The sequence below is a fragment of the Callorhinchus milii genome, unplaced genomic scaffold, assembly GCF_018977255.1.
Source record: "Callorhinchus milii isolate IMCB2004 unplaced genomic scaffold, IMCB_Cmil_1.0 Scaffold13, whole genome shotgun sequence".
Lineage (NCBI taxonomy): Eukaryota > Metazoa > Chordata > Chondrichthyes > Chimaeriformes > Callorhinchidae > Callorhinchus > Callorhinchus milii.
The window spans coordinates 3,691,516-3,719,213 of NW_024704754.1; the positions used below are offsets into that span (position 1 = coordinate 3,691,516).

Consider the following 27,698-nt stretch of genomic DNA (forward strand, 5'->3'; position numbering starts at 1 on the left):
TCATTTGTCAGTTATCAGCCCAGGTGCATACCTGATCAAGCTCCGTTTGTAAGATTTTGGCTTCGTCCTCTGAAACATCAGTTGGCGTCACCTGCAAATTTAAATACTTTCCCCGAGTCTGGGAATTCAGGTTTACTAATGTATCCAAGGATAAGAGGGAATCCCCATACAGACCCCTAAGGCACTCCACTTAATACCACCCCTCCCCCATTTTGACCTTGTACATCTGACAACAACTCTGCTTCCTTCTGTTTAGCCAATTGTGAATCCATGTTTTGGCCTTGATATGCAGTGACTTCAGTTTATGAAGGAGTCTTTCATTGTGGTACTTCGTCAAAAAACCTTCTGGAAGTCTACATCGTATGATATTCCACAGTTAATTTGGACCTCAAAAAGGTCGAGGTTGGTTAGACAAGATCTACCCTTTCTGAACCCGTGTTGGTGGTCAGTGAGTAGAATTTTTTTATATCCACAAGTAATCTTCCATCTCCTTTCTGATGATTGCTTCCATATTTTTTTCATTTATTGAGATGATGCATTTTAGTTGTCAGGGATACTATAGCCTTTCATACGTATGTGAATTATTATTTTATATGTAACATAGCAAAGATTAAGGAGTTGTGCTGCCATGTTTAACTGGCACAAAGTTTATTGATATGGTGGCTTTTGTGACGTCTACACATAGGACGAATGAGTTAATGTATCCTACACTGCAATCATCTTACTGACAGGAAACCTTGTCGCTCAGTAGAAGGACTTTCTTAGATCTAACTCCACCTGCGGTCATCTTTGAAAGCAGACTGAAAATTATCTTCAAAGCTCCAAGCTGGAACAACTCACATTCGGTCACTAAACATTAGCATTCAGACTTAACAGCCACTGCTGGTGCTCATTCCAAATTTAAGAAGAAACAAAAAATAAATGACCTGCCTTGTAAAATCTTCAAATCAAAAGTATTCTCTGCACACTGCAAAGCATTGTCCTATTTATGGCGTTCCAGCCGCATGTGGACATTCAATGAATGTCTTGTAAAGTAGCTTCTTTCCTCCTACACAAGGAAATGTATATTTATTTCATACGGCATGATTGTTTCAGATGCTCTTTGGATCCCGTTGTGAAAATTTGCATTCTGTTCACAGCTGTGTTCAATTTTAATTCCCACCTTTCGAGTAAATTCACAGACACCAACCCTCCTCCCTCCCCGCGTCTCTTTTACCCACATAAGTCAGTGATTTGACCCAACCAGGAAAAAAGAGCAAGGACAACATATTGTAAGCTTTAACCTAATTCCTCAACAAATATGAATCTTCCTTATGAACTCTTTATATCACCAAATATTTAAAATTAGCATGTCGCTAAGAAGCACATCTTGATTCAGAGTATTCTATAGCGCCTTATCACGTCTTCAAGACGTCTCAAAGCCCTTCACAGAATATACTGTAAAGTGAATGGACTGTATATTTTGTGGGCAAAAATATTCTCTGGAATAGGTAAACAGGGTACATCCCTCAAGGGAGAAAGTGCACATTCCGTTCCTTACAAATGGGAAATTTCCAAGCATAGCTAATAAACATACGTAGAACTTTCAACCTGGTTTCGATACACTTAAGCACGGCAACTGGTTCCACTTGTTTCAGATTACTGGCTGGCCAAAACTGTGCTGAAATACTACTGTATTAAAAAGGTTTAAGATGTGTGTCAACAGAAAAAAATAAACCTGTAAGATGTACTACAGCTACAGATGAATACATCCATTTTATGCCAGCTCGTTTTTTATGTTAATATTGATTTATATGCACATAAAAAAAATCTAAAGGATGTTCCCGTAACCTAGCCTTATTTTATTTTTCCATTTTTATGTACGTTTTGATTTTTTTGAAACTGATAGGAATAACCTCATCAAAAACAAAATCCATACTGCTGTTCAAAGAATGTACAAAATCACATCTAATATAATGCAGCTTTAAAAATGTAAGTGCAAATCTTTATTACACAAGATGCTTTCCAGTTGATTGAAGAAACAATTGATTCCTGAATATACGCAAATCTATCTTTACCTCGTGACTGTTTAACATAGTGGAACCAGCGTTAAGACTGGGAATAGGAATGTTCATGACCGGACATCTGTCACGTATTTTCATGTGGAAGTATTCGTATAAAGCTCTTCAATTTGCTTCCGAAAGTAATTCCGGAGCTCTGGCCGCTTAGCCTTCAGGGTCGGAGTCAGTAGACCATTTTGGATAGAGAACATTTCACAGTGGATATAGATGTCTTTTACCTACAAACCAAAAGTAATCAAACCAATTCACTTGTTCATATAGTCATTCCTGTCATTTTTTTGAAAATATAATGCAGCATTTCTATTTATTTCCTTTTGCTGCCCAATTGATGCAAACTTATTCAACCACAAGGGGATAGATTGCTAACTCCCTCCAAGATCTGCAACCAATGTTGCTTGCTCTTAATGTTAAAAGATTTACAAGAATTACTCAGGCCACTCCCATCACATTCTGTCCATTGTATTCACATTTTGTTTCTATTTCAAAAAGATGAGACTTAAAGATAACTTCATTAAACTCTTTTGATCAGTCAGAGGTTGACAAAACACATGCATGAGTGTCTTGGCAGCCTGAGGGCAGAGGTAGTGCCATTCGGCCCATTTAAGGAAAATAATCCAGCCCAAAACATCTTACCTGTTCAAAAGAATAAAGGCCAGCCTGCTTTCCAAGCTTTACCATGTCCTCCATGATTGCCTTTTTTAATCCCTAAATATAATCAACAAAATCAATTAAGTATAAAACACGAGGGAGAAGACTCCTGTAAATTCCCCGTTAATAAAAGAAAATAAAGTACCGTATTTACTCAAATCTGAAGCTACCTTGAATGAATTACGCAGGAATATTTCAGACGGTTTGGGTGGGGGAAAAACCAAAGTTCCTCCAATTCCAAGTCAAGTCACAGAAAACAAATACTTACCATATATATTTTACACAATGCATCAATCTGTCCTTCCCTCCTCCAGCTGGTGAACAGTTCCCACCAATGAGATCAATAATATCACGTAACAGCAACTCAATCTTTGCAAGGTTGGTGAAGAAGGGAAACCTAACAGATCTCTGATAAGGTTATGAGGTTTCGTTGAGCAGATCTGAAGTGCCAGGGTTACAGACAATAAATAATCCGTTCACTTACAAAGATACAGCACCTTTCACATTGGCAGGATGTCTCAAGTACCACAGGATAATATTAATAATCCTTGCACTTGATTTAGCGCCTTATCACGTCTTCGAGACGACTCAAAGCGCTTCACAGAATACACCGTAAAGTGAATTGATTGTATACTTAGTGGGCAAAACTGTAAAGTGTATACTGTAAAGTGTTATGACCATAGATTATGTAGGTGAACGTGGCAGCTAATTTATGCCCAGGAGTGCTCCACAAACAGCCATGAAATGAAACACAAATTCCACTTTGGGTATGTTGTCGTGGGTTCTATCCCCATGACGTGAGCATATTTTTGCAACAGGTCAATAGTTCATTTATTCTCTTGAACACCGCTTTGAAGTTCAAGATGGCAGACAAACGACATCTGCTTTTGCATGCTAAAGAATGTAAACATACCACATTGTTTTATCATTCATCAAAGATAAATGAGGAAGTTAACCAGTCTACTGCAATGTTTAAACTGCCAAGACTCAGCACTTCTGTGTATATTTACATAAAATAAGAATGTTGTATATTTTATTTATTTCATCTATCTCATTTATTTAAACTCTGCATATAAATCGATTTAATGTTGGAATCGAGTCAATCCTCCGTGGCGCTGCTGAAATCAGCCCAGCCAGCCTGGCTTATTGCCAGTACTTGGAAAGGCAGACCAGTCCCTCGGGCAGTGATTCTTCCCACAAAGCTTTTGTTAACCCTGCAAGCCAAAGCCCTAATGGTTAAAGTGGTCCTAGTTGGACAAGCAGTTGGAGAGCTTGCCAGGCAGCGCTTTCAATGACAAGCTATGCGTTTTTTTTTTAAGTGGTTAAACTCCCAACAGTTACCCCAACGCACTCTGGAGTCCTCAAGCTTTGGCTCTTGCCAGCCTGCACACAATACTCTCCAGAATTAGTTAAGTAGGATGTATTCCTTCAGGGAGAGAGTTTGCATTCGATCCCCAAACATGGGAATGTCCATGTGTAGGTGGACCTCGGTTTAGTTTACATACTCCTTGGCACGATGATGGGTTTCCATATTACACCAAGACCCACAGCAGACCAAAAAAAACTACAAGATGTATACAGTGGACTGTAATGGACTGTAATGACAGCATTCCTCTTGTGTTAGATGGCCACATTACATCTGCAAAAATCTGCAGCATTGCATCCGTAAAAATCCTCCATATAACAATGCGCACAGTATCATTGAGGCTTTGCTCGTCCCAGAGAGAAAAAAATAAAACTTACCTAATGCATTCAATGCTGAATGTCATTCTTAGAACCTACCTTTGCTTTACACAGCTCTACAAATGGACCCTCAAATCCCCTTTTCCTTGCCCATGCATCTGCGGCTTCTGGATCAGGTACAACAATACCCACTAAGAAGGACTACGACAAAGCAGGGAAAAAAAACACACATTTACGAACGTTTCACAATATATTCAGTTGAAATAAAGTTTCAAAATATCTGAACCACTTTATTGAAGGTTTTTCATGATGAAATGAAGTTGCAGAGAAATAAGTGTTTTACAACTAGAAATGTATCCAGCAACTAAAAATTTATCCAGCAACTAAAAATGTCCTGCAATTGGGTCTTCAATTGGGTTTTGTGTAAATTCATTTTTGCAGTTAATTGCATGGAATAACTTAAATATACGTTTACCTGCAAACTGTCTCCATGGACGTACACTTGGGCAACTGGCTCACTGCGTATATAGATATTCTCAATTTTTTCTGGAGCAACATATTCACCCTGAGCAAGTTTGAATATGTGCTTCTTGCGGTCTATGATTTTTAAGGTGCCATTCTGTGCATCAGGAAACAAACCGAAAAAGGAAACATGTAAAGTTTATCAGTCATGGTTGATCATTTAAATAATATGATTTTAAACTGATATCTTTACTCACTCCCTCCATTATCTTGTTCAAGCTCCACCTCAAGACCATCGTTTACTGTGTTTTTGGTATTCACCTTTCATTTGTGCTGAACAGGTAAATCTCATAGTCGTATAATTTGAACTTATTGTATTACAACAACAACTTGCATTTATATATCGCCCTTCACGCCGGTCAGCTTCTCGGGGAGCTTGTATAGCTTATAAGGTTACAGAGACAACATTCTTTAATGCTTCGTCATAACAAATCTGAAGTTATCAAAAAATGCTCATGCTCAGTGGATCACAAATGCATGATAGTCACTTACAGGTAACCACTTGCCAATGTCTCCAGTGTGTAGCCATTCATCTTCATCCAGAGCTTCAGTGGTTTTCTTAGGATCTTTGAGGTAACCTTTAAATACATTTGGTCCTTTCACACAGATCTAAAGTGTATCAATTAAAAAGTAATCACAAATCAAAAAAAAAATAAACATGTACATTTACCTCCCCTTCACTTTTTCTTTCAGGCTCCCATTTTACATCAGCTCCCAGACTTTTGCCTAAGCCGTCCTTGAAACAGCTGAAAGATGTATAAGAGGAGCTCAGGGTAATTGCCAAGTATTACTCCAAATTTGTGATCAAACATTCACATTCATGGCGGCATACGCACAACTGAAAATCTGATTTATGGGAAGTCAAGTGGACAAATTGGAATGACAAAGATAATACAAATTAGCAACTTAGTCACCAAATTGCCTGCTGCCTTAATTTGGAAGTGGTGCAAAGCCTGAGGGAAACCTATTGCAGTAAACGCCTGATAAATTGCCACTCCAAGGGAAAAAACAGCTCAGTGACTATTTATCTGCGGTAAAACTCATATAAGTCGTATCGGTTGAAACCGTAACGTCTAATATGACTTTGGTCAAAGTATGAGTTAAGTCGAACTTGCATAAGTCATATCATATATGACTTATATAAAATTATGTATAAGTCAGATTTTATATGCCTAACAAATAAAAGCTACTGAACTGGCTGGCGACATTAAGGCAAAGTTTCTGTACCATGTCTAACCCATACATGTTAAAGCTATGGTAGCCCATTCTTTCCATACACAGTACTGCACGGCGCTGTAGCAGCTCATGTGCAGAAAGCATGTACTGTACAATGAATGGCACAACCAAACAGGTTTCAAAACAGAGCTGTTTTATATCAGAATATAAACTCTTTCAAAGCACCATTAACACTGTAACTGCTGAATTAGCAACCAGTACAGATAAGTGTGGTTCGGCAATTTATTTTACATTTTAATTACGGGATTGTCTACTTGCGTTTTAAGCGGAGTGATGAATATAGCAGAGTCCCTTATTCGCATTTTGCATGGGAAGCAGCTGGGATATGGATAGCTTGGTGCTTGGTGGTTTAAGCCATTAGACAATTTCTGCCAGTGTTTTATCATGAGTAGTTTACCGTATTAGTAAATAAAACAATGCTTACCTCACCTTCTCCTTTTGCAGAAAAATATTTCATATCTCTTACATCGATAAGTTTGATAAAATTACAAGGTAGAGGAGCCCCAACATGACCTACAAAGATGAAAAGCAGCACTAATCATCAAAGTTAAGGTTTGAGAGTTGATCTCAGGAGATGGGAGGCATACATTTAAGTGAGATTTGAGGTGGGGTACTCAATTGTGAATATAGAACTAACCACCCGCTCAAAACTTGTTAACTATCTGACTCAGAGGCAAGAATGCTGCCAACTGAGCCCAGGCTGAATAATTGCAACTAAAATTGAAGTGGTTTCTATTGAATTGTAATGGACACCAGGGCATAAACATCTCGAGCTATGTACTCTGAACCTCTTGATTGGATTATTAGTTTTTTTTCGAGCAATTCGTGAAATCCATTCTTCCATTTTATAAATGTTAACTAATTTCATAATTTCTCCAGGATTCAATTGCACTGAAACTTTCTGACGTCTTTGGCCTGCATTAGGAAATAGAAAATGGCAAACTCCAGGGGCTAGCCACATTTTAAAGTGTTCAGTTCAGACTGTGATCAGACAAGACACAACGAAAAAAAAGCTAATAGTAATAATTATAATTCTATTTGGCAATTTCAAGAGGTACACATACCTGATGTCCAGTCTCCAGGTGTGGTAAAGGTACATCCGGCTGTGCATTCAGTCTGCCCATAACCTTCATAGACCTAGCATATGACAGCAGTTAGATTTTTCAACAAAAAATTATTAGAATAAAATTCTAATCAAAGCAACTTCTTAAAAGTGATTATGTGCTGTGGATTTTCACATAATGTTTAATACTGTACTACAAAGGGAGACAGACATCGATGTATTTCATGGTATCTCTCAAAATCCCTGGTACCGCGATTGAAGTTTTAAAAAAAAAGCAAATTAGAAATATAGTACAGCCCTTTTTATAATGCACTTCATTATGAAGTGAATTCAGTTGCATGCGCAAAGGAAGTGATTTATAGGCAAACGCGGCAGCTATTTGGAGTCCTATAGCTTAGCGTCGCACAAACTGTCATGGATTGAGTGACCACATTTTAAAAAAAGAAAAATTATAAGCACTGTAACACTGTCATACCTGGCACCCCAGGGCTGCTCTTAGGAAACCAAGTACTGCAGGAGAAGCAGGAGCAGCACCAGTGATGATCATTCTAACCTCCCCTCCGAGACTGTTCTGTGTAAAAAAGCGTTTTCAGTCATTCAAAGGAATATGGTAATCAGAAAAACAATGAAGGTATTTGGCAATCGCTATTTGGTTTGCTTGTATCCTTCGTAAACAATATCTGATGTGCAATAACAAATTCCTCTCTTGCGAGGGACTTTGTTTTTGTCATGTTACAACAACAACAACAACAACAAGATTCCATTTATAGAGCGCCTTTCACGTCAGGAGGACGTCCCAAGGCGCAAAGAAGTAAAGGCCTTATGAAGAAGTTAAACCCATGGGGTCATCAGCAAGCCAATCCTGAATGACAAAACGTCCAAGCCAGGAAACCTCTGTAGGAGTTTGATGCTGGAATGTAATTATACTGTCTGCAGCCTCTCACGTTCTTTTGTTTGGTTTTCATTTAATCTTTGGTTATCCCAGGGACTTCCATGTTTTGCCACAGTGTTAGGAACAGTCTTTGGAGGTACACCACTCACACTACAATCTGCCAGCTCCACTATTCAGTTAACAATGATGACATTTGCATGTGTGTACAATCAAATACGCACACAGTGCAGAGCAGCAAATACTATAATGTGGACAGGATGTTTTCACCACTGGTCTGGTCTTTGGGAATTTTAGGTGGGAGTGTGCTTCAAGAAAGTGTCCAGGAGAACAGCAGATCGAAAGGAACCAGAACACAATCGCTTACCCGATATTAATCGCTGCTTCCTACGTTACACATTAAATCACGACAAGCCTTGCTTCACCATGTGCTTCAGCAATTTTGCAATTTAAACGTCTGCACACAAGGTGATACAGACAATATGATGTTCTCACACCTGAGCACAAAACTTTGCTGTCAATAATCCATATGGAATTTTTTTTAAAAACGGAATAATAGCTCTGTGAAATCTTACCTGTATTTTATTGAAAAAGAATTTGTCCCACAAGCTGTTGTTCCTTATAATACCATTTCGCACTTCAATTTCCTTCCTCTTGGCTGCAAATTTCAGTAGCCAGCGTTTTACTGGTGTACCTGCTTGGCTAAATATCTAAAATGAATAGAACAAATGTCATGTAAAATGGGATAGTGTTTTGGGGGCTCTTTAATGACTTGGGCGATTTCTCATTATACGTACGCAAAGTCAAAGAACGGGTTGAATTTACCTCCTCACAGAGTATTTTTGCAAGTCAAGCGAGGAACATCTTTGCTGATTAGCTTCTCTATTTACCATTCTCTTGTTCAGAATGTCCCACCCAAAATGTTAGTGAACGTTCACTCCCCTTATTATGCTGTGTTCGTGTTCAATCAAGTGGCTTAATCAGACCTATTGTCACATATATGCCAATTAAGTTCTTTACCCATCAACAACTTGTGTTTATATATTGCCCTTCACGAAGACTAGTGTCTTTTGACGTTGAGCCAAGATGAAAGGACGTTGTTGAAGAAGAAGTTACAAATATCTTCATGGTTCTGCCCCACCCTGCCTCTGCGATCACCTACAACCTTACCGATCAGCTCAGCCCCCCACCCCCCACCCCCATTCACTCAGCAAACGGGCGGGCTTTCAGCCATTCTGGTCCCCTTCTCTGAACCTCTTAACTTTCTTCAGCTGAATAATGACAAGACAGAGGCGGTCCTGCTTTGCTCCCATCAGCATCTTCTCACCTCGAGTGCTGACAGCATCAACCTCCATGGGTGCACACTCCACCTTGTGGTGTTGGTGTGGAACCTCAGTGTTTTGTTTGATTCCCAATTACTTTCACACCCCACATCTGAGCTCTAACCCACTCAGCTTTCCATCTCAGTAACATTGCCCTCCTCTGCCATTAACTCTACTCTTAGGCTGTCAAGACCCTCAGCCATGCCTTTATCAGATCCAGGCTTCACTACGCTACGTCTGCTCACTGGATTCCCCAGCTTTTCCCTTCACAAGCTGCAGATCATTCAGAACTTTGCGGTATTGCATAACAGGTTACATTGCAACAACGGCCAATCGTCAGGGTTTCATGTTGTCAAGTTGCCAACAATGTCACTAAACACGCATACATACAAGCAACAACAAAAACTTGCACTTATATAGCGCCCTCCACACAGGGTAGAGTCTCAGAGCGCTTCAGAACGCCAACTTTAGAATGCCAAACAGCATGCCAACAACAAATTTGTATAGCACCTTTCATGTCGGGAGGATGTCCCAAGGTGGAAATAAATGACAGTGGTCAGTGGTGACCTTGTTACCATTTCCAGGAGTTACTGGAATACCACAGACATCCAGAGGCCTTCTGCGGCTATACATTGCCCAGGAAATCAGCCAACATCAGAAATGAGAGGCTTAATGCCCTTCTGCTATACTGTGGATCACGGTGTATCTGTAAATGTCATTTGATGGCATTCACCCTCGAGTGTATGAACTTGAAAAAGGTTGGAATGTGTTTTATATACCTTGATTATTCTTGCAGATTATGTTATCCTCTCAACTTGTTTATTAGCTCAATGTATAACCAGTCTATCTGCTATGCTCTATTTAATAACTTACACATTACCACATCAAATAAAACTCACCTTATCATACATTCTATTTAATAGTCTTGGAACAACAGGGAAAATAGTTGGTCGCAGTGCCTTCATATCATCTGACAGAAGCTTAATATCACCTTGGAAAAATCCTATCCGGCCTCCATGGCATACAACTACAGACTGAAAGAAAATGAAAACAATATTCACTTAAAATATGCTCAGGTCGGAGCCGTATTTTTCACTGCGAAACAAATCTAACATCGGAAAGATTAGTGTCATTATACTGGATCTTTTCACATTTTTATAGTGGAAGATTCCACGATTTACTGAAAAGAAATGTGTGCGCTCTTGTGAGTCGGTGGGGTTCACTGACTCTAGCCTGGCCAGCTCGCCCTTTGGCCCAGGCTGTACATTTGTTAGGAGGGGATGCCTCTGAATAAATAGTCCACTCCCTAATCAGGCCAAGCCATTTTAGTGAGCAGCAGCTTTATCTCCCTCAGCATAACTCCGCGACGTAGGCAGTAACTCTCCCTCCTATTTTCTTTCCTTCTCAAGAGGGGAATCATCTGGCTCCACTTAGCATCTCCCTTTCAAACCATCCACAAAGAGCCTTGTGGAAACGCACCTTTTAGTTATTGCTATAGATTAAGCCTCAACGGTGTTTATCGGGGTAAATGGATCAAAAATTCATTTCTAGATTCATTTCTATGCCGTGGGTCAGTAGGTTACCCTTCTCAGTGTCGACACCACAACCAAAAAGATGCAGCGTTAGTTGTTTTTTTTTAATACTTCCTTGTTTCAGCAGTTCCTCGCGTGGACTTGATGCCGTTGCATATGGAATGTGATAATACAGCTGGTCTTGTGAATGTGTGCAATAAAAGTTGGAAGGGAACCAGTAATATTCAGGCATTTGGGTGGCGTTCTTAGCACTGACGCACACACAGCCTGAACCAGCATTAATCACGAACACTTTGATTTTGTTTATCACTAACAATGTGAGTTGTTTATTCAACAGGTGTTACCCACTGAAAAAAAACATACCACTCACTGGTTTAATGTTTTTTGATATTCAAAATATTCTACTTGATCTCTGTCCAGAATCAATACCAATTCTCACACCTGTTGCACAAGCAATATTTCTTCAATTTATAGTTCCTTTTTTTCATTGTACATGCAGAGAACATTTTCTGGATTTCCATATAGGTTGCATAGTATTTTACACAAACACTTGTATTTTTCTATCTGTATGTGTATTGATATTTCCGTAAATTACTACAAAAGTTTGATCCTTGGCTGGGGAAAATTCTTAATGTTCACATGTATATTAATATTGGCTTTCTTTTCTTGAATTAATAAAAAAAATGAGGCGTCGTCTAAAGCATTATATTCACAAACCAGATTGTGGTTCAGGAACGTGGGAACTGGAGTAGGTCATTCAGCCCCTTGAGCCTGTTTTGCCATTCCATTAGATGATGGCTGATCTGTACCTCAACTACAATTACCTGCCTTTGCCCCATATTTGTGGAGTCCTGTAGCTCAGTGGTTAGAGCACTCGCTTTGCAAGTGAGAGACCTGAGTTCAATCCAGGCAGAGGGCGAAACCTTGAGCAAGTTTCCTTACTCCACACAGAGCCTAATAATAATCCCTCCAAAAACCAAAAACAATAATAAAATTGGTCATTTTCAATCTACGACTGTATGTGGGACATTGCTGTGCGCAATTGGCTGCCGCGTTCGCCCACAAATATACAGTCAATTCACTTTACAGTGTGTTCTGTGAAGCGCTTTGGGACGTCCTCCCGACGTGAAAAGCGCTATATCAAATGCAAGGATTATTATTATTATTATTATATCCCCTGACCTAACAAAAATCTATCCACCTTAGGTCTTGAAAATTTGAATGGATCCAGGATGGGGGAAGTGAGTTCCTGATCTCCACTTTGTGTGACTTACAAAATTGTGAATCTCAAGGGGGCTCATCCAAAAGAGGCTGACAAATAAAAAAACACAAGTAAAACGGATTTCGAAATCCGGAAGTTGCCGCTAACACAACAAATGAGGTTTGTTAAATATCATCGTTTAGACTTCAGCGCACTCTGACTTTACCGGTGTATGGTAGGCTACCTGTCGTCTGCCTCAATGTTGCTCTGAACAAGTTTGTTGAACAAATATGGGCATCCAAATTGGGCATCAAAGTTTCTCTACATTTTCTGAGTGGAAAAAACAGGTTCGACTACATGCCTCCCAATGCAGCAGCCTGACATTGAGAACCCATTACTTTTACAAACAATCCCGTTGAGTGAGACCTCGAAATCAAATGTGTTCCATGGTATAGTATTCTCCATAGCATTCTGCCAATGTACCGTGCTTTCTCCTTGCATATAAATCTTCCCAGGAGATTCGAAAGGCCAGGAGGGTATACGAGGAAAGATTGGCAGTGAACAAAAGAAAAATACTAAAGGATTTTATCTAAAAAAACGTAAAGGAACAGTTAAAGAAAAAGTAGGGCCCATTAGAAATGAAAAGGGAAATCTAGTCAAAGAAAGTGAAGTTATAGCAGAGATGATAAAGATTGTAAGCTGGTGGTTTTTGCTAAGTACACTGTGTTCTTACACTTAGTGAATCCTGCCAAACAGGGAAGGCTGCAGTCACCTTCCTCCTCAACTCAAACATGTTTTTCACAAGACAAGAGAGAGACCTTGAAGAAGTTGTTCTTCAGCCTTTGCGTATTCACGCACAGAATAGTCAATACACTTTACAGTATATTCTGTGAAGCGCTTTGAGATGTCTTGAAGATGTGATACGCCGCTATACCAAATGCAAGGCTTATCATTCCAGCGTTGAGAAAAAGAATGTAATGGTGCCAGATACAGATGGCTCCTGGAGTCAAAAATGAACAAAGATATTCTCTTTGATAAGAGGATGTGAAACCAGTGATTAAGGAGGACTGAAAGAATGCAAATGAGTTAAAAAGGTAAAACGGATAAAGAACCAACATGAACTGGCCACGAGTAGATTCTGTGAAACCGGTGGTGACACCTGGTTAGGGGCTGGTATGAGAATACAGTATAAAAGTGTTGAACACAATACATTGAGAGGAGAGCAAGTCTTGCCTGACAAATCTGAGGTTTTTGGTAAAATAACTGAGAAAATAGATGAGGGTAATGCTGTGGATTCGGTATATATGGATTTTCAGAAGGCTTTTAATGAGGTGCTGCTTAGGAAGCTTGTTAAAAAAAAGACCACATGGGATTATTGGAAAGATAGCAGTAGGAATAGAAAGTTGGTTCAAGGAGAGGAAACAGTGGATGGAGTGCAGGATTCTCAATGGAGAGATGTAAACAGTGGTGTCCCTCTGGGTCAATGATAGCACCACTGCTTTTCTCCATTTATGTTTAAGAATCTGGATTCTGGTATAAAGGGGCACGAGTTCTAACTTTGCAGACAACATGAAAATAGGGAGTGCAGCTAACAACGTATATAAGATTATAAGCAACTTCAAGGAACATAGAGTAGTTCATTGAGCAGAGAAATGGCAAATTAAATATAATGCAGACAAATGTGAGGTTCTACATTTTAGGAGGAATAATAAGAACAAATGTATGTTAGGTGATAAAATATTAAAAGGAGGGCAAGAGCAAAGGGACTTAAGGGTTAGTGTACATAAATCCTAATTGGTGGCAAGACCTCTAGACAAATCTTAGCTTTTATAAATAGAGGTATAGAATATAAAAGCAAACGGGTTATGCTAAACTTTTCTAAATCGTTTCTAAATTAGAAATATTGGCCACCGCATTTTAGGAAAGGCATCAAGATGATAGAGGGGATGCGGAGAAAATTTATTAGAATAATACCAGGGATGAGTGGTTTAGTCCATGAGCGGAGACTGGAGAAACTGGGACTTTTTTAAAAATAACGAGGAGTTTTGATAGAGACAATACAGAGAAATTATTTCCACTGGTCGGTACATCAGTAACTAAAGGGATATCTTAACTAAATTTAAGATAGTTACAATGAGCAAATAGGGAATTTGGGAGAGTTTTTTTTTGTCACACAAAGTAGTTAGGATATGGAATGCCCTGCCAGACGCCAAGACTGAGGCAGAATCCATATTAGTCTTCAAAAGGGAACTAGATTAATAATAATCCTTGCATTTGATATAGTGCCTTATCATGACTTTGAGACTATACTGTAAATTGGATTGGCTGTGTATTTTGTGGGCAAAATGTTTTTTAAAAATACCCTAAAAAGAGTCAGTCCCAGGGTTACTGAGAGAGGGCAGGTAAATGGGACTGAAAGGTTTGCTCTTGAAGGAGCTGGCGAAGATACGATGGGACAAATGGCCTTCTGTGCTGTAAATTTCTATGGCTCTATCTTCCTAATAAAGGGCAACTCGTTAGAAACCCCCTGACTTAAGTGTTGGTTCTGACATGTACACTTGGCTACGTCCGGCTTCCAGGATTAACTAGACAACTTCTCACTGAAATTAGCTGACTTCCAGATCATCAGATCACGAGTGGGAAAAAAACCAAAAACAGAAAAGAGGAAACGGCTACTTTTCAGCAGCCTTATTGGTTAAACTTTACTAACCATTGTAGTTAGTAATCAGAGATATACAGCAGTAACACAATCCTTTCACCATTGGCCTATTCTTTTCCTTTGCCACCTGCATAAGCCTTTTCGTTTTCTTTGATACTAGTTCTTACCATCATTGTAGAACACCAACGCAATAATCCAGAAGCTCCATATTTGCCTTTAAAGGGTATACTCTAGTGTCATATTGTACGAATTGCTTGTTTGAATATTTCCCACTGTTTGTCAATAGTTTTACCAGCGAATAGATCCTCACACTTTATACTGTAATGAATAGGTGTTGTTCTGCTGTCTACATCCTTCTTACCTGTACCATTCTTTCAAACAAGTGTGCCAATGGCAAGTAGGACATGTGTATACATCATCAGATGTAGGTAACCATTGGCTCTGTAAAACATAATAAATGACATGCCTGGTGAAATGGACTCTTACCTGGATAACTCTCTCAAACATATGAGCCAGAGGCAAGAAGGATATGAGGACATCGTCTTGCCTTGGAAAGATCACTTTCTGCAGAGGGCATTGGGGAATGTGAGACAAAGAGAATACACTGACAGAAATACAAAGAGAAAGTTACAAGAAGAAAAAAAAGAAAATGACACCAGAAGCTATGAACGTGAATTGAAGGAGCGAGTGAGTGGAAAGGAAGTAAAAGTTGATAAGATCCTAGTCTGTGCTGTTACCACAACCAAGTTTATGCAATACATCACCCAGTTCAGAAATATAAATGACCAGCAAATTAAAAAAAGGCAAATAGTGTAAACTAGTTATGTTTAAAACAGTGTTTACAGTTCAATATAGAGGGTTAAAAGCATAGATAATAACAACAACTTGAATTTCTGTAAGTATTTTGCATTTTTTGGTAAGCAAATGGGGTTGCTAATTGCACTGTAAAATAATCCTTGTGTAACAAAGTCCATTACAACTGGGTTCCACTATATTTTTAATAATAATTAAACGTTTCTGGAGCCAAGATTGAGGCAGATTCAAGAGTGAGTCAACGTTTTGGGTCCATGACCCTTCGTCGGAATTGACGTTCTGGCAAAGAGACGTGGACCCAAAACGTTGACTCACTTTCCTTTCTCCATAGATGCTGCCTGCCCTGTTGAGTGTGTTCCCAGCGACTTCTGTTTTTGTTAGGGAGGGGAATAATTTGGCAAGGTTCCCATTTCTTATCACTTTCCAATGATCCTTAATAAAAATTGCACATGGACGAATGTCAGTCAAGGACCAAATTTGGTTCAGATGGGATTTCTTCCTCACAGTCAAACAACCTAAAGAATCCCAGTGACTAGGTTCACAAATTAAGACTGACACTGAGTAAGGTAGTGGGCAGTGCTCAGTGTCCATAAAAACATTCTTCAGAGAAAATTTTGAATCAAAACTAACAGAACTATTTTGATCATCAATATTAACCACTGCACCAGCTTCTGCACAGCAGCACAAGAGCAATATTGCAAGAAGTTCATTTTCATTCTTAACACAATTGCGTCCATTAAATACATTGGCAAGTGGGAAACGGAATGCAGAGAGATTAATCTAAGAAAAAAAATAACCTAAGATTATTTTCTTTGCAATCTCTTCCAGTTTCTTCTTCTTACTTTATATTTCATCTCATTAAATTTTGCAACAGTGCAAATACTAACACAGTCCTCTCTAGTCAGGAAGTTACTCTTGTAATAGTCGTTTGACAGCTTCCTGCTTTTTTTTAAATCAATAATTTCCCGGAACTGGTGGTATGAGGCAGCATAATATGATTGTATCTGGAAACAACTCGGGTGGCTACTGAAGGAACACAAGTGAAACAGGAGAACACATGCTCAAGTCATAGGCAATCCATGCAATGATACACATTCCACAACCCATCCGATGACGAATATTCAACAACCCAAGTTTAGAAAGCAATTGTTGATTGAATATTTGACATTAGCATGCAAAGTGACAATGCTTTCAAGACCTTTTCACAGGCAGAACCTTATCTGATTTTACCCTCCAAGCCAGGACTGGAGCTATTTTAATCTCTGCATGCAACTCTGGCTGAGACCAGCAAATACTGGGATTTAAACCGGTAGTGTCGTGCATAGAGCTGCAGCTTACAGCCTTTGTCTGCAAACCCCAACTCTATCCACTATACCATCAGAGCTGCCATGAAAATTATAATTTGCTTTACACAGTTACATTCGCGGGCAAAATCATATGTGCATTTATATTCACCTCTGTAACTTTCAAAAAGGCTGAAAAATCAGCCACCACATTCCCATGTGTAAGCATGGCTCCTTTAGGATTTCCTGAAAAGGAAAATTGTACTTCCATTAGCATTACAGAAATCCTACAAAATAGACAGAAAAAGTGACAGACAACTTAAGGAGCTACACAAGCAAAAATTGGTTGGGATGAAGAAAGCCCTTCAGCCCATTTGATCTAATATTTCCGGAATACCTACTCTATTGTCTGCCCATAACAGGAACAAGCTGCTTTTTTAAAAAAATGAATCCAGAGGGCTAGCCTCAATCATCATTCCTGGCAACCCTGTTTCAGTTAATTATCCTTTGGATAATTGCTCTACTGGCTTGGTGCATCCTAAAGTATTGCTCTCGGTTCACTTTTTCAATCCCATTTAAAATAATAATAATCCTTGCATTGGATATCGCGTCTTATCACGTCTTCGAGACGTCCCAAAACAGCTCACAGAATATACTGTAAAGTGAATTGACTGTATATTCTGTGAGCAAATCCCAGCAGCCAATTGCGCAGATGGTATACAACTCAATAAGTTTCCCACAGTGGCATCTGCTGTCAAGATCTGAAGAGCCTCAGCTTTTCTAAATGTTGCTCAAACATGGGATCATCCTCGTTGCTCCTCTAACACAGGGGATCATTCTTAGCTGCTCTCCTCTTCACTGTCTCTCGGGTCTTGGCAGCCTCTTTGTTTCACAATGACTAGACTGCATGCAGTACTTTAGGTGTGGCCTCAAGCAGAGCAATATATGGCCAGTGTATGATGTCTAGAGATCTGAACTCAACTGATTTGGCAACAGCATCCTGTTTAACTTGTTTATTGCCACTGCACACGTTTGTGATGTAGTGAGAAATGAATCAACTCGCATGTTTTTTCCGATTTTTACTCGCTATATGAAATGTTTTAAAGTTATCTGTATTAAAAGTCATCTGCCAGTTAGATGCCCATATGCATTCCTTAGCAAGCTCTCTTTGTAAGATCGTTGCTGCCCCTTCTGATTCCACATCTTGGTGTCACCTGCAAATTTATATATATATATTATATATACACACACACAAGGAACAGGAGGACACCCAGTACAACTCCCTGATGCATCCTACCTAAACCTGAATCCATATCAATGTCTTGCCCTTGATATCCAGCGACCAGAGTTTGTGAAGGAGTCTTTCATTATAGCGTCAATTATTGAGGTCAAGCTACAGTTACTACATATGATTCCATCAACTGCTTGAATATAGGAACCACATTTGCTTGTTTCCCCAACTGTTGGGACGTCCTCCTGACGTGAAAGGCGCTTTATAAATGGAATCTTGTTGTTGTTGCAACCTCACCAGTGATGATTGAGTCTATCAGATAAGTAAATGGGGAGGTTAGGAGAATTGTTTTTCACGCAGAGAGTAGTTGGGAATATGGAATGCCCTACTGGGAGCAGTGGTTGAGGCAGAATTTGTATTGGCCTTCAAGAGCCAATTACAGGGATAATAATAATAATAATCCTTGCATTTGATATAACGCCTTATAACATCTTCAAGCCGTCTCAAAGCACTTCACAGCATATACTGTTAAGTGAATTGACTGTAATGGGAAAAGGCAGGTAAATGGAACTGAAAGGATTGCTCTCGCCGCGTTCGCCCACAAATATACAGTCAATTCACTTTACAGTATATTCTGTGAAGCGCTTTGAGACGTCTCGAAGACTTGAAAAGGGCTATATCAAATGCAAGGATTATTATTATTATTATGGGAGCCAACATAGACAAGGTGGGCTGAATGGCCTTCTTCTTTGCCGTAAATTTCAATGGTTCTACAGTTCACAATGTCCGTCGGCACTGTACAAACCTCCTGTGTTTTCCCTCCAAGTAGTCTGGGGGGGGGTACGGTTCATCCGTAACAGGGATTTGTTGGTTTCGCCCACAAATTATATGCGGTCAATTCACTTTACAGTCTATTCTGTGAAGCGCTTTGAGAAGTCGAGAAGACGTGAAAAGCGCTATATCAAATGCAAGGATTATTATTATTATTATTATTATTTTAAGCCCTCTCCCTCTAAGCTTTCGTGCAGGCGACTGGAGCAATGCTGAAATTGTGCCATCAAATGACAATATAAACTGCTATAACAGTTATGGAAAGGTGCCAAGTGGAGAGCATGAAACCTGAGCACAGAAGGGTGAAGTGGTCAAACTATATCTAGAGCAGATGGGTTAATTTCAGGAGAGGAAGCATAAACCAATATGTTAACCCACTCCCACTGGCAATGTGACTAAAAAATTACTAGAGGTTCATTTTGACAAAACTACACAGTGTATCAGTACCACTGCATTATCTTATTCTCACAAAAACTCCCACACTGGGAAACTGGATCGGAGCAGTTCTTTCAAATCTGGGAGCCCATTCAAATCCAGCCGTGATTAACGGGATGGAATTCCTTTTTTTTTTTGACCGTTAGTGTCCTGAATAAAAAAGATTTTGGCAAAGTATTGAGTCCGTTGGTTCCAGAGCAATCGTAATTTGATACAAATTGATGAAGGTCACGGTCAACTGGAACAGATCAGGGGGGCCACCCTCTACCAACAAACCGTTTTTTTTTCTTTGTATGCCAACCGTAGCAATAATAATAATCATAACCCTTGCATTTGATATAGCGCTTTTCATGTCTTCTCAACGTCTCAAAGCGCTTCACAGGATAGACTTTAAAGTGAACTGACCGCATATTTGTGGGCGAAACGCGGCAGCCAATTGCGCACAGCAGCGTCCCACAAACAATGCACTTCTGTGACAGAGACTGTCAACTCAGTGCCAATTCGTGCCCACTTGATTCGGTGACTCACGCAAATTAATGCACGTCTCTACTGATTCAGCGCTCGTGAAGCTTTTCGTCCCTCTCATAACTATTACTTGTGCTGGGAAATAATATGGGTGAGTTGCTGTTAGGTGAGAAAACAAGTCAAGTCAAGAACCAGTCATTAATTCTAAAAATGAAATTAATAATGAGATCAACGGATTGTAGAGCTATCAGACTTGCTGAAGTGACTCATGTTCCACTGAAGACATGAATTCAATTGTTTATATAACTTATTTCATTATATTTCAAAAGCATCAATAGGATTCAGAAGTTTGCAATGAAAATAGCACTGGAGGACTACAACAAATCCCCTGTGTCTGTGGTGGTGACTCAACTCCCAACCTTCCTTACTTAGCAACTGATAAGAATCATTCCTAATGGCTCTTAAAGTAGAACATATTGTTCCCATTTGGAGAGGGCATATATTTAAATCAAAACGCAATAGTTTTGGGACTAGAATTAAAAAAACTAAACAAAAACTGTGGCTGTAAAACTGTGCAGCACATTGACTTGCAAGGTCTTGTGAGGGCATTCGAAAATAGCCAGCAAAATAAGCAGCATCGGCAGATTTCTTTTTAAAAAAGCATCAGGATTCCTGAAGAGGATAAATCAATCACGTAAGAACACTGTTCCTTGGAACGGGTGTGCGAGCAAGGTTTTCTGCAATATCAGCATAGCAAGATCTCTTTATCACAAAAGTGGAAAGCAGAGAGAAAACTTTCGGCATTTCTGGCAAAGAACAGTGCTTAAACCGAGGTAATAATACGCGCATTTTATACAGCGTCTTATCACGTCTTCGAGATACCTCAAAGAGTTTCACAGAATACACTATAAAGTGAATTGACTGTATGTTTTGTGGGCGAAATACAGCAGCCAATTGCACACAGCAGTGTCCCACAAACAGTCCTGGACTGAAGTGACCAATTATTATTATTATTTAAAATCTTTCAATTCAAGTTTAATCTTTTGGAAGGATATATAGACAGCAGATAGAGTGAAAGATCTTGATTTAAGTTAGTGACTGTGTATATGTAGGCAAATATTCTTATGAAATGCAGTGGTGACCTCATAATAAGACGTTCGAGACCTCTCCAGACAAGTTAAATGGTGTCAGCTTGCAATAATGTGAGTTAAGTGGCATATTTGAATCAATTATTGGTTTATAATGGCCCTTTGAATGAATTAAAAGCTCTGAGGCAGCACTATATTGACATACGAGTTTACATCAGTGCTGAGTGCCTAGAGACTTACGGAACAATGTAGTTTCTTTATAATAATTCTTGCATTTGATATAGCACCTTATCACATCATTGAGATGTCTCAAAGTACTTCACAAAATATACTGTGAAGTGGATTGACTGTGTATGACACAGATACCTGTTGTTCCACTTGTAAAACAGACAATGGACAAATCCTCGGGTCGTGGAGGCTGAGAACAGAAAGAAAAATATAGAAATCAAGAAAGGAAGAACAATTCAAACTGGTTAGAAAAATCTGCACTAAAACCTGAACACGCACAAAATGCATGTTTCTAATCTGATTGAAGTTGTCCTGAGCTTTCGATTTATTCTCACGTAAATACTTTTAAAATTTCCATTACTTAAACGGCAAATAAAATCAGGTGAGTCACTCACCACAGGGTTCCGCCTGTTCATTTGGCCAAGATTCTGAGAGTCAGACAAAGAACATTGCAGAGTGAAAATAGGAATAATTCTAAACATTTCAATGAACATCTGCATACAGAATACAACCTATTTCAGTCAGACTTGCCACGCACATTTTAAAAAGATTTGGGACTCCGCATGAGTATTTCTATTATGCACCGTGTAAAAGTCAAAAAACAAAAATAGTTCACGCTATAATTGGTGTAAAATGCAACCCCTTCGATCTATCTGGGGCAAGGACAGGCAATTGGACTTGAGGTACAGATCAGCCATGATCTTATGGAATGGCGGAACAGGCTTGAGGTGCTGAATGGCCTACTCCTGTTTCTATGTTACACTCAGTGTCAATGAGCACTGATCATTCCCAGATCAGAAGCAACCTAAATCTCTGTCTCTCAAACCCTTGCCTCAATCTTAGAATTCCCCACACCAGCCTCCTCGTGGCACTACACACATTGCATGAACATTGTCTGCGTACCTCCACTTCTTGCAGTGCCACTATTTCCACTCCACAGTTTCTTCCCATCTCAACCAATTCCGCCTCCAATGGATCCATCAGAATAATTATCTTCATGCCTGGAGTCTCCTTCTTCTCGACGTTCTTCAAAAGAATTTTTGCTTTCTCTTCATTATCACAGATAACTGTAGAAATCTCAGCTTAAAAAGGAAAAACATTGACAGGGCACTATAAAAGATGAACTATTATGAAAGACCCCTTGTCAAATACCTTGGAAATAATTATTCATCTTTGGGAACCAGTTTCACCCTAAACAGCAAGAGCTGTGGCATTTTTCAATGTTACATTTTTTGTAACTCCAAATGCATAATATTTTCAGCCTCCAATGGCTAAAGCAATAGTTTGACTTAACTGTTGTATATGGTATTGTATTTTCCACCAATAATGGCATGAACTGGTTTTGTTTTTTGACTTTTGCATAATAAATAATAGAAACACTTATGTGGAGTCACAAATCTTTTTAAAATGTGCACAGCAACATTTGCTTCTACTTCAACATTTTAAAGTTCGCAGATGACACAAAACTTGGAAACATGGTAAACAACGAGGAGGACAGTAGCAGACTGTGAATGGACATAGACAGGCTGGTTTGATCCTATTTAAATAAATAACTTTCAGCAATCAAAAGTTATGTGGCTGACTTTCCGCTAAATTGATTTAATAGCTGATGACCCTGGAGGAGCTGGAAAGCAACTTAATCAAAAGGCATTAAAAACTGGTAAAATGTAGGAATAAATTAATCTGTTTCTTTTAGGTCAGAATCTAAAGGTCCACTTGATTTCTATAGAATATTTACTTGTGATCTAAACCTCTTAGAGGAGATTAGCTGTACCAATTGCCGTCCAAGGATCCAATATGGAATGTGAATTGACACCCAGACGGACACACAGATTCAGACATTTTGTCTTTATCTATACTCAGTTAGGAGGACTCCTGTGGGAGGACTCCTTTTAGGAGGACACCTGTGGGAGGACTCCTGTTAAAGTTACGCTAACCGAAGGGGTTTACTGTGTGAACCAGCAGGCCCTGAATAATTGCAAGCTTCCGTGTAGATGACATTTGCAATTTCTCCTCCTTTGGCCATGTAATTTGGGGCTTAAATAAATCAATTTTTAAATGTAGCTCATCAACAATAGGAGATCCCCCCAAAAATATGCCCATGACACTTGCACATGCCAGAGCTTTCCAATGAGGTATAAATCATGTCTCTACGTCAATCGGTTATTACGTTATTGGCAGATACACAGACACACACATTGTCACTTTATTAATATAGATAGATGAAGCACCTCAGAACTGTGTCCTCTTAAATCACTTCATTTAAAGATCCTTTGATTTCACCTTTTTGACATTTGAAGTTTCTAAATGCGATACAAAATGATTTAGAGAAGTGTATTGTTGTTCCCTTTACCTGTATTAATTATGTAGCGAATGGCTTCAGGTCCAAGTGTGTCATAAAGTGGAACAATCACCATGGAGTAGGTATAGCATGCCAACTCAGCAATTATCCACTGTCGAGAAATTGCAATTATAAAATTACAGAAACAAGTGCCCGAAAGGAAAGAAAACCAGAAAAACTTCATGCACGTCAATAAAATTCACAATTTCTTTTGTAAACGATTCATTATTTGTTGAAGCTGTCTCTCACCTCTGGTCTGTTTTGCGCAAAAACACCAATGAATTGTTCTGGGGATGACCCGCAACCTTTCTGGAGTAATCCAGATCCTAGGTACTCTGCACGGTCTGAGACCTGTGGGGAATATATAGATGATTTGTGTCTGTGAGAAATCCATGGGATACGGTGCTCCTAGTTGGGACAAGCAGCAGGAAGCTTGCCAGCTAATGCTTTCAATGGCAAATTCTAGCAGTACCCCAACACACACTCTGGGGTCCCCAAGCCTTGGTTCTTGCCGACCTGTGCATAATGCTCTCCAAAATTATGTAATCAAGGTGCGTCTCTCCTGGGAGAGCGTGTGCTTTCCATAGTGAGGAATTTTCACATATAGATGAGATGCATAGGTTTCCGTATGTGTCAGACACTCAAACGACTGCCAAAAAATAAAGGATCTTCTCACCTCTTTGTAGGAAAGCCACTGATAAGGCTGCGCAGGTTTTCTGTAACCTAAAAAAGGACCATCACCTAAACAGAAATAAATCACACATCACTGTATACACTAAAAAGGCACTAAAATATTTTATAATATCCAATTCAACAGCAACAACAACTTACATTTGTATAGCGCCTTTCATGTCGGGAAGACGTCCCAAGTCACAACCCAAAGTAACACATTCTGGCTGTACACAATATTTCTCTATTCATTTTGCTAGTTCCAGTTATTAAAGATATCAATGTCTTTGAAGGGTATTTCACCTCAGTATTTACAGAAGAGAAAGGTAGTGAGATTTTGAGTTTGCCTACAATACAAAAATTACATTTGTACAGCACTTTTCATGTCGGAAGCACATCCCAAGGTGCTTTAAGAGTCCTGGGTTGGACCTTGAGCTGGGGTTGGGAACGAACAGATGGTACAGTGAAAGAGGTAGGTCTGGAGATGGATGTGGAAAGAGCCGAGGAAGGGAATGAGTTGGAGGACTCCAGGATGGAGTTCCAGAGGGTGGGGCGGGTAGACAGAAAGCCCGACCACCGATTGCGTGGTGGATTGGACTTTCTGTCTACATAAGCGTACTAGTGCCCTCTGAGTGATTTAAGAAAGCAATATTTTTGGGTTTCCCTACAGAAACATAACATTTGCTTCCTCTTCGACTGTGCCTATGGTCACCTACCCCCTTCCCCCGGCTTGCAGTTGTGCTCCACCATTGTCAAGCGCTGTGGGACACTATCCTGGTGAGGGGCGCTATATATTTATATAAAGTTGTTGTTGTTGTTGTTGACGACGACTCAACACATTTACACTTAAATTTTTTATTATTATATTATTATTAAAAATTGACATATCGTAAATAAAACTAATGCTATTCAGCAAGTTGATACACATTACACCAATCAAGAGATTTAATCGAAGATCTCACACTTATTTACTTAACCCCCTCAAGTGAATTCACAGCCACTCAGGCTGAGGGAAGTCCTTTCATATTTGAAATTAAATCTTTAGGGCACAAACAGACACTCACCTGTGATACGTAATCCTCTCTGGTACACTTCATACATTGTCCGTGTTTCATTATAGTAGTGAGTTAGAAGCTTTGGGCTGTCACTCAATACAGATCTGTGAGCTTGCTCACCACCCTAACAAAAGAAAATGAAAACAAAGTATTACTATCAGTTTACTGCACAGTGCTTCACAGTCAAATCATAAATAAGTACATCACTCGCTTATCAAAACAGTTCAGTCTTTAATTCAGATTCTATTCTGATCGGTATTTCTATAAATTGGGAGAAAATAAGATTATTTGCTAGTCTCTGTTTCTCAAGCCTTTTATCATTCATTCAACAACTGGCACGAATGCAATCAGATTCTCACGTTTTGTTTGATACTACCGGAAACTATACTGCTGTTTCCTCATTTACATGCTCCCGCTATGATTCTACTTCAAATAAATCTCTAACTCACAAAGACTGTAGTGCCAAATAAACCATGTCAATCTGCAACTTGATTGAGGAGTAGGCGGCAGAGGGAGACTGGTCGAAGAAAGAGCATGTTTCAAGCGAGAATTGCTTGTTACTGCCTTACCATTGACCTTGATGGAATACATTTATCTTTGGAAGCATTTTCACATTCCATTAAACTTGGGAATAGAAAAGCAGAAAGGTTCATCAATTACTTTTTACACTGTGGAATGATTGAGCTGAAGCTTCATGGAAATTGAGAGAAAGAATCTAGGATATTCTTCCCTGGCCCCAAGTCGATTTCAAATTAGGATACAGGCCTTGGAATACCTTGTACACCCAGTCCTTAGGCTGTTGTCAGGATACAAGAACTAGGAAGGGGAGAGAAATTAAGAAAGGTTCCCAAGCTTTTAAAAAAGGCACAATTTTCTTTTGAAAAGCACTCAAATTTACGAGATTGCTAGCGAGCAATGGAATACAATTATTGCTAGTTTGGCATATTAATCCTCATCAACATGGGCAGATTTAGGAAGTTCAATTTTATCTGGTTCTTGAAGAACAAAACTAAAGTTGGGACATTATTTTAGGCAACAAACTTTATTCTGATGCATCAGTGTGATCAGACTTATCGACTTGAACGCAGAGCTTACCTCAATTTCCTGTGATTGTTGAGAAAGGTCACAAGGTGGTTTCAAGGCTTTAGGTTTGGTCGCCAGCCAGTACGTTATAACAGCTGCAAATGAAGCGATTCCCACCAGTGTGGGAGGAAGAAGCATATGAACAAACTGGCTGAATTCATCTAATTCTGGCAGTCGCAGGCTCCTAAGAATTTCCTGTGCTCGCATCTTCTCAACGAGTGCACTCAGAACCTCTGCAAAGCAATCATGCGAGGGAAGGAAACAGTCAGATCACTTTCCGTTGAGGGTTAGGAATGTGAAAAGATAGCGTACGACTCAGGAGGAAAGTCAGGACGACTCTCAAGATCAGAAGCCTCATTCCAGTGCAACGCTGGGAAATCAGCTGAACCCTCCCCAACTGGCTGCGTCTCTAATGGCCAGTTTCAAAGCAAGATTGACAGAGGCCTCGGAACAGCTGTAGGCCGCGTAGCCAGGATTATGGATGTGGAGGCCCAAGAAAAATAATAATCCTTGCATTTGCAATAACGCCTTATCACATGGTCGAGACGTCTTATTTTAGAAGTGAGGGGGGGATTACTCTCATAAAACATTTCACTCCCCACAAATAACAATAAAAACAACAACTTGTATTTATAATAGCACCCTTCACACTGTGTAGCGTCCCAGAGCGCTTAAGTATACTGTATATGCCATTGATTACATTGGTAAATGAAGCACAGACATTTTATTATATTGCATAGTGACTAAGTTTATGAATCTCTACAAATCTCACATGTACAGATTTCTTATTCATTCCATCATCATCATTTGGATTGAACGAATATCTTGCGGTTTGTGGAACCAAACAAGAAATTTACAAGAAAACAAGTACTTTATATTTTCATGTAACATTCTTGTTTTGCTCACGAGGTCAAGACAAGATCATCTGGATCCCTTCAAGGCACACATTGTACATAGCAAAAATGTCTTTTGTAAGCCCCCCTACCTTAAGCGTTCAGGATCCCTGGTAGAGAAGGAGCTTGAGGAACTTTCCATTTGAAACAGAATGCTGCGGACACGAGTGTATCTTTTATAACTGTCAAGAGACAAAAGTTGCATCGCTTGATTGATTTGCGAGTGCTGCCACAAGTGGCCTAATGCCCAATCCGTACTTTCAAAGTCCAGGCATGTAGTTCAGTGTTTCACAGTACTGAGTCTGATATGGCACCTAATCACATCTTTGAGATGTCTCAAAACCCTCCACAGAATATATTGTATAAAGTGAATTGACTGTATATTTTGTGGGTGAAACGCGGCAGCCAATTGCGCACAGCAGTGTCCCACAAACAGACAAACAGTCGTGGATTGGGTAACCAAATTAC

General features: G+C 39.5%; 1 protein-coding gene across 3 annotated transcripts in view; it reads right to left on the minus strand.

Moving 5' to 3' along the window:
• Positions 1-1,958: 1,958 nt before the first annotated feature.
• LOC103183672 (acyl-CoA synthetase long chain family member 6) overlaps positions 1,959-27,698 on the minus strand; it is a 30,857-nt gene continuing 5,117 nt past the window's right edge. The window contains exons 2-22 of one of the 3 annotated variants that reach the window (XM_007901268.2): positions 27,323-27,412; positions 26,350-26,570; positions 25,264-25,378; positions 24,207-24,271; positions 23,780-23,881; positions 23,543-23,642; positions 22,093-22,271; positions 21,585-21,617; positions 21,328-21,379; positions 17,084-17,157; positions 15,302-15,379; positions 10,323-10,457; positions 8,677-8,811; positions 7,688-7,783; positions 7,214-7,286; positions 6,574-6,662; positions 5,406-5,522; positions 4,867-5,010; positions 4,491-4,592; positions 2,694-2,765; positions 1,959-2,278 (exon numbers count right to left, since the gene is read on the minus strand). In XM_007901268.2, the coding sequence (XP_007899459.1) occupies positions 2,138-2,278; positions 2,694-2,765; positions 4,491-4,592; positions 4,867-5,010; positions 5,406-5,522; positions 6,574-6,662; positions 7,214-7,286; positions 7,688-7,783; positions 8,677-8,811; positions 10,323-10,457; positions 15,302-15,379; positions 17,084-17,157; positions 21,328-21,379; positions 21,585-21,617; positions 22,093-22,271; positions 23,543-23,642; positions 23,780-23,881; positions 24,207-24,271; positions 25,264-25,378; positions 26,350-26,544 (2,097 nt within the window). In that variant the 5' untranslated portion in view covers positions 26,545-26,570; positions 27,323-27,412 and the 3' untranslated portion in view covers positions 1,959-2,137. Of the gene's footprint in view, positions 2,279-2,693; positions 2,766-4,490; positions 4,593-4,866; positions 5,011-5,405; positions 5,523-6,573; positions 6,663-7,213; positions 7,287-7,687; positions 7,784-8,676; positions 8,812-10,322; positions 10,458-15,301; positions 15,380-17,083; positions 17,158-21,327; positions 21,380-21,584; positions 21,618-22,092; positions 22,272-23,542; positions 23,643-23,779; positions 23,882-24,206; positions 24,272-25,263; positions 25,379-25,613; positions 25,633-26,349; positions 26,571-27,322; positions 27,413-27,698 lie in introns of those variants that run through there. The other 2 variants (XM_007901267.2, XM_007901269.2) reach the window with 2 other exon arrangements.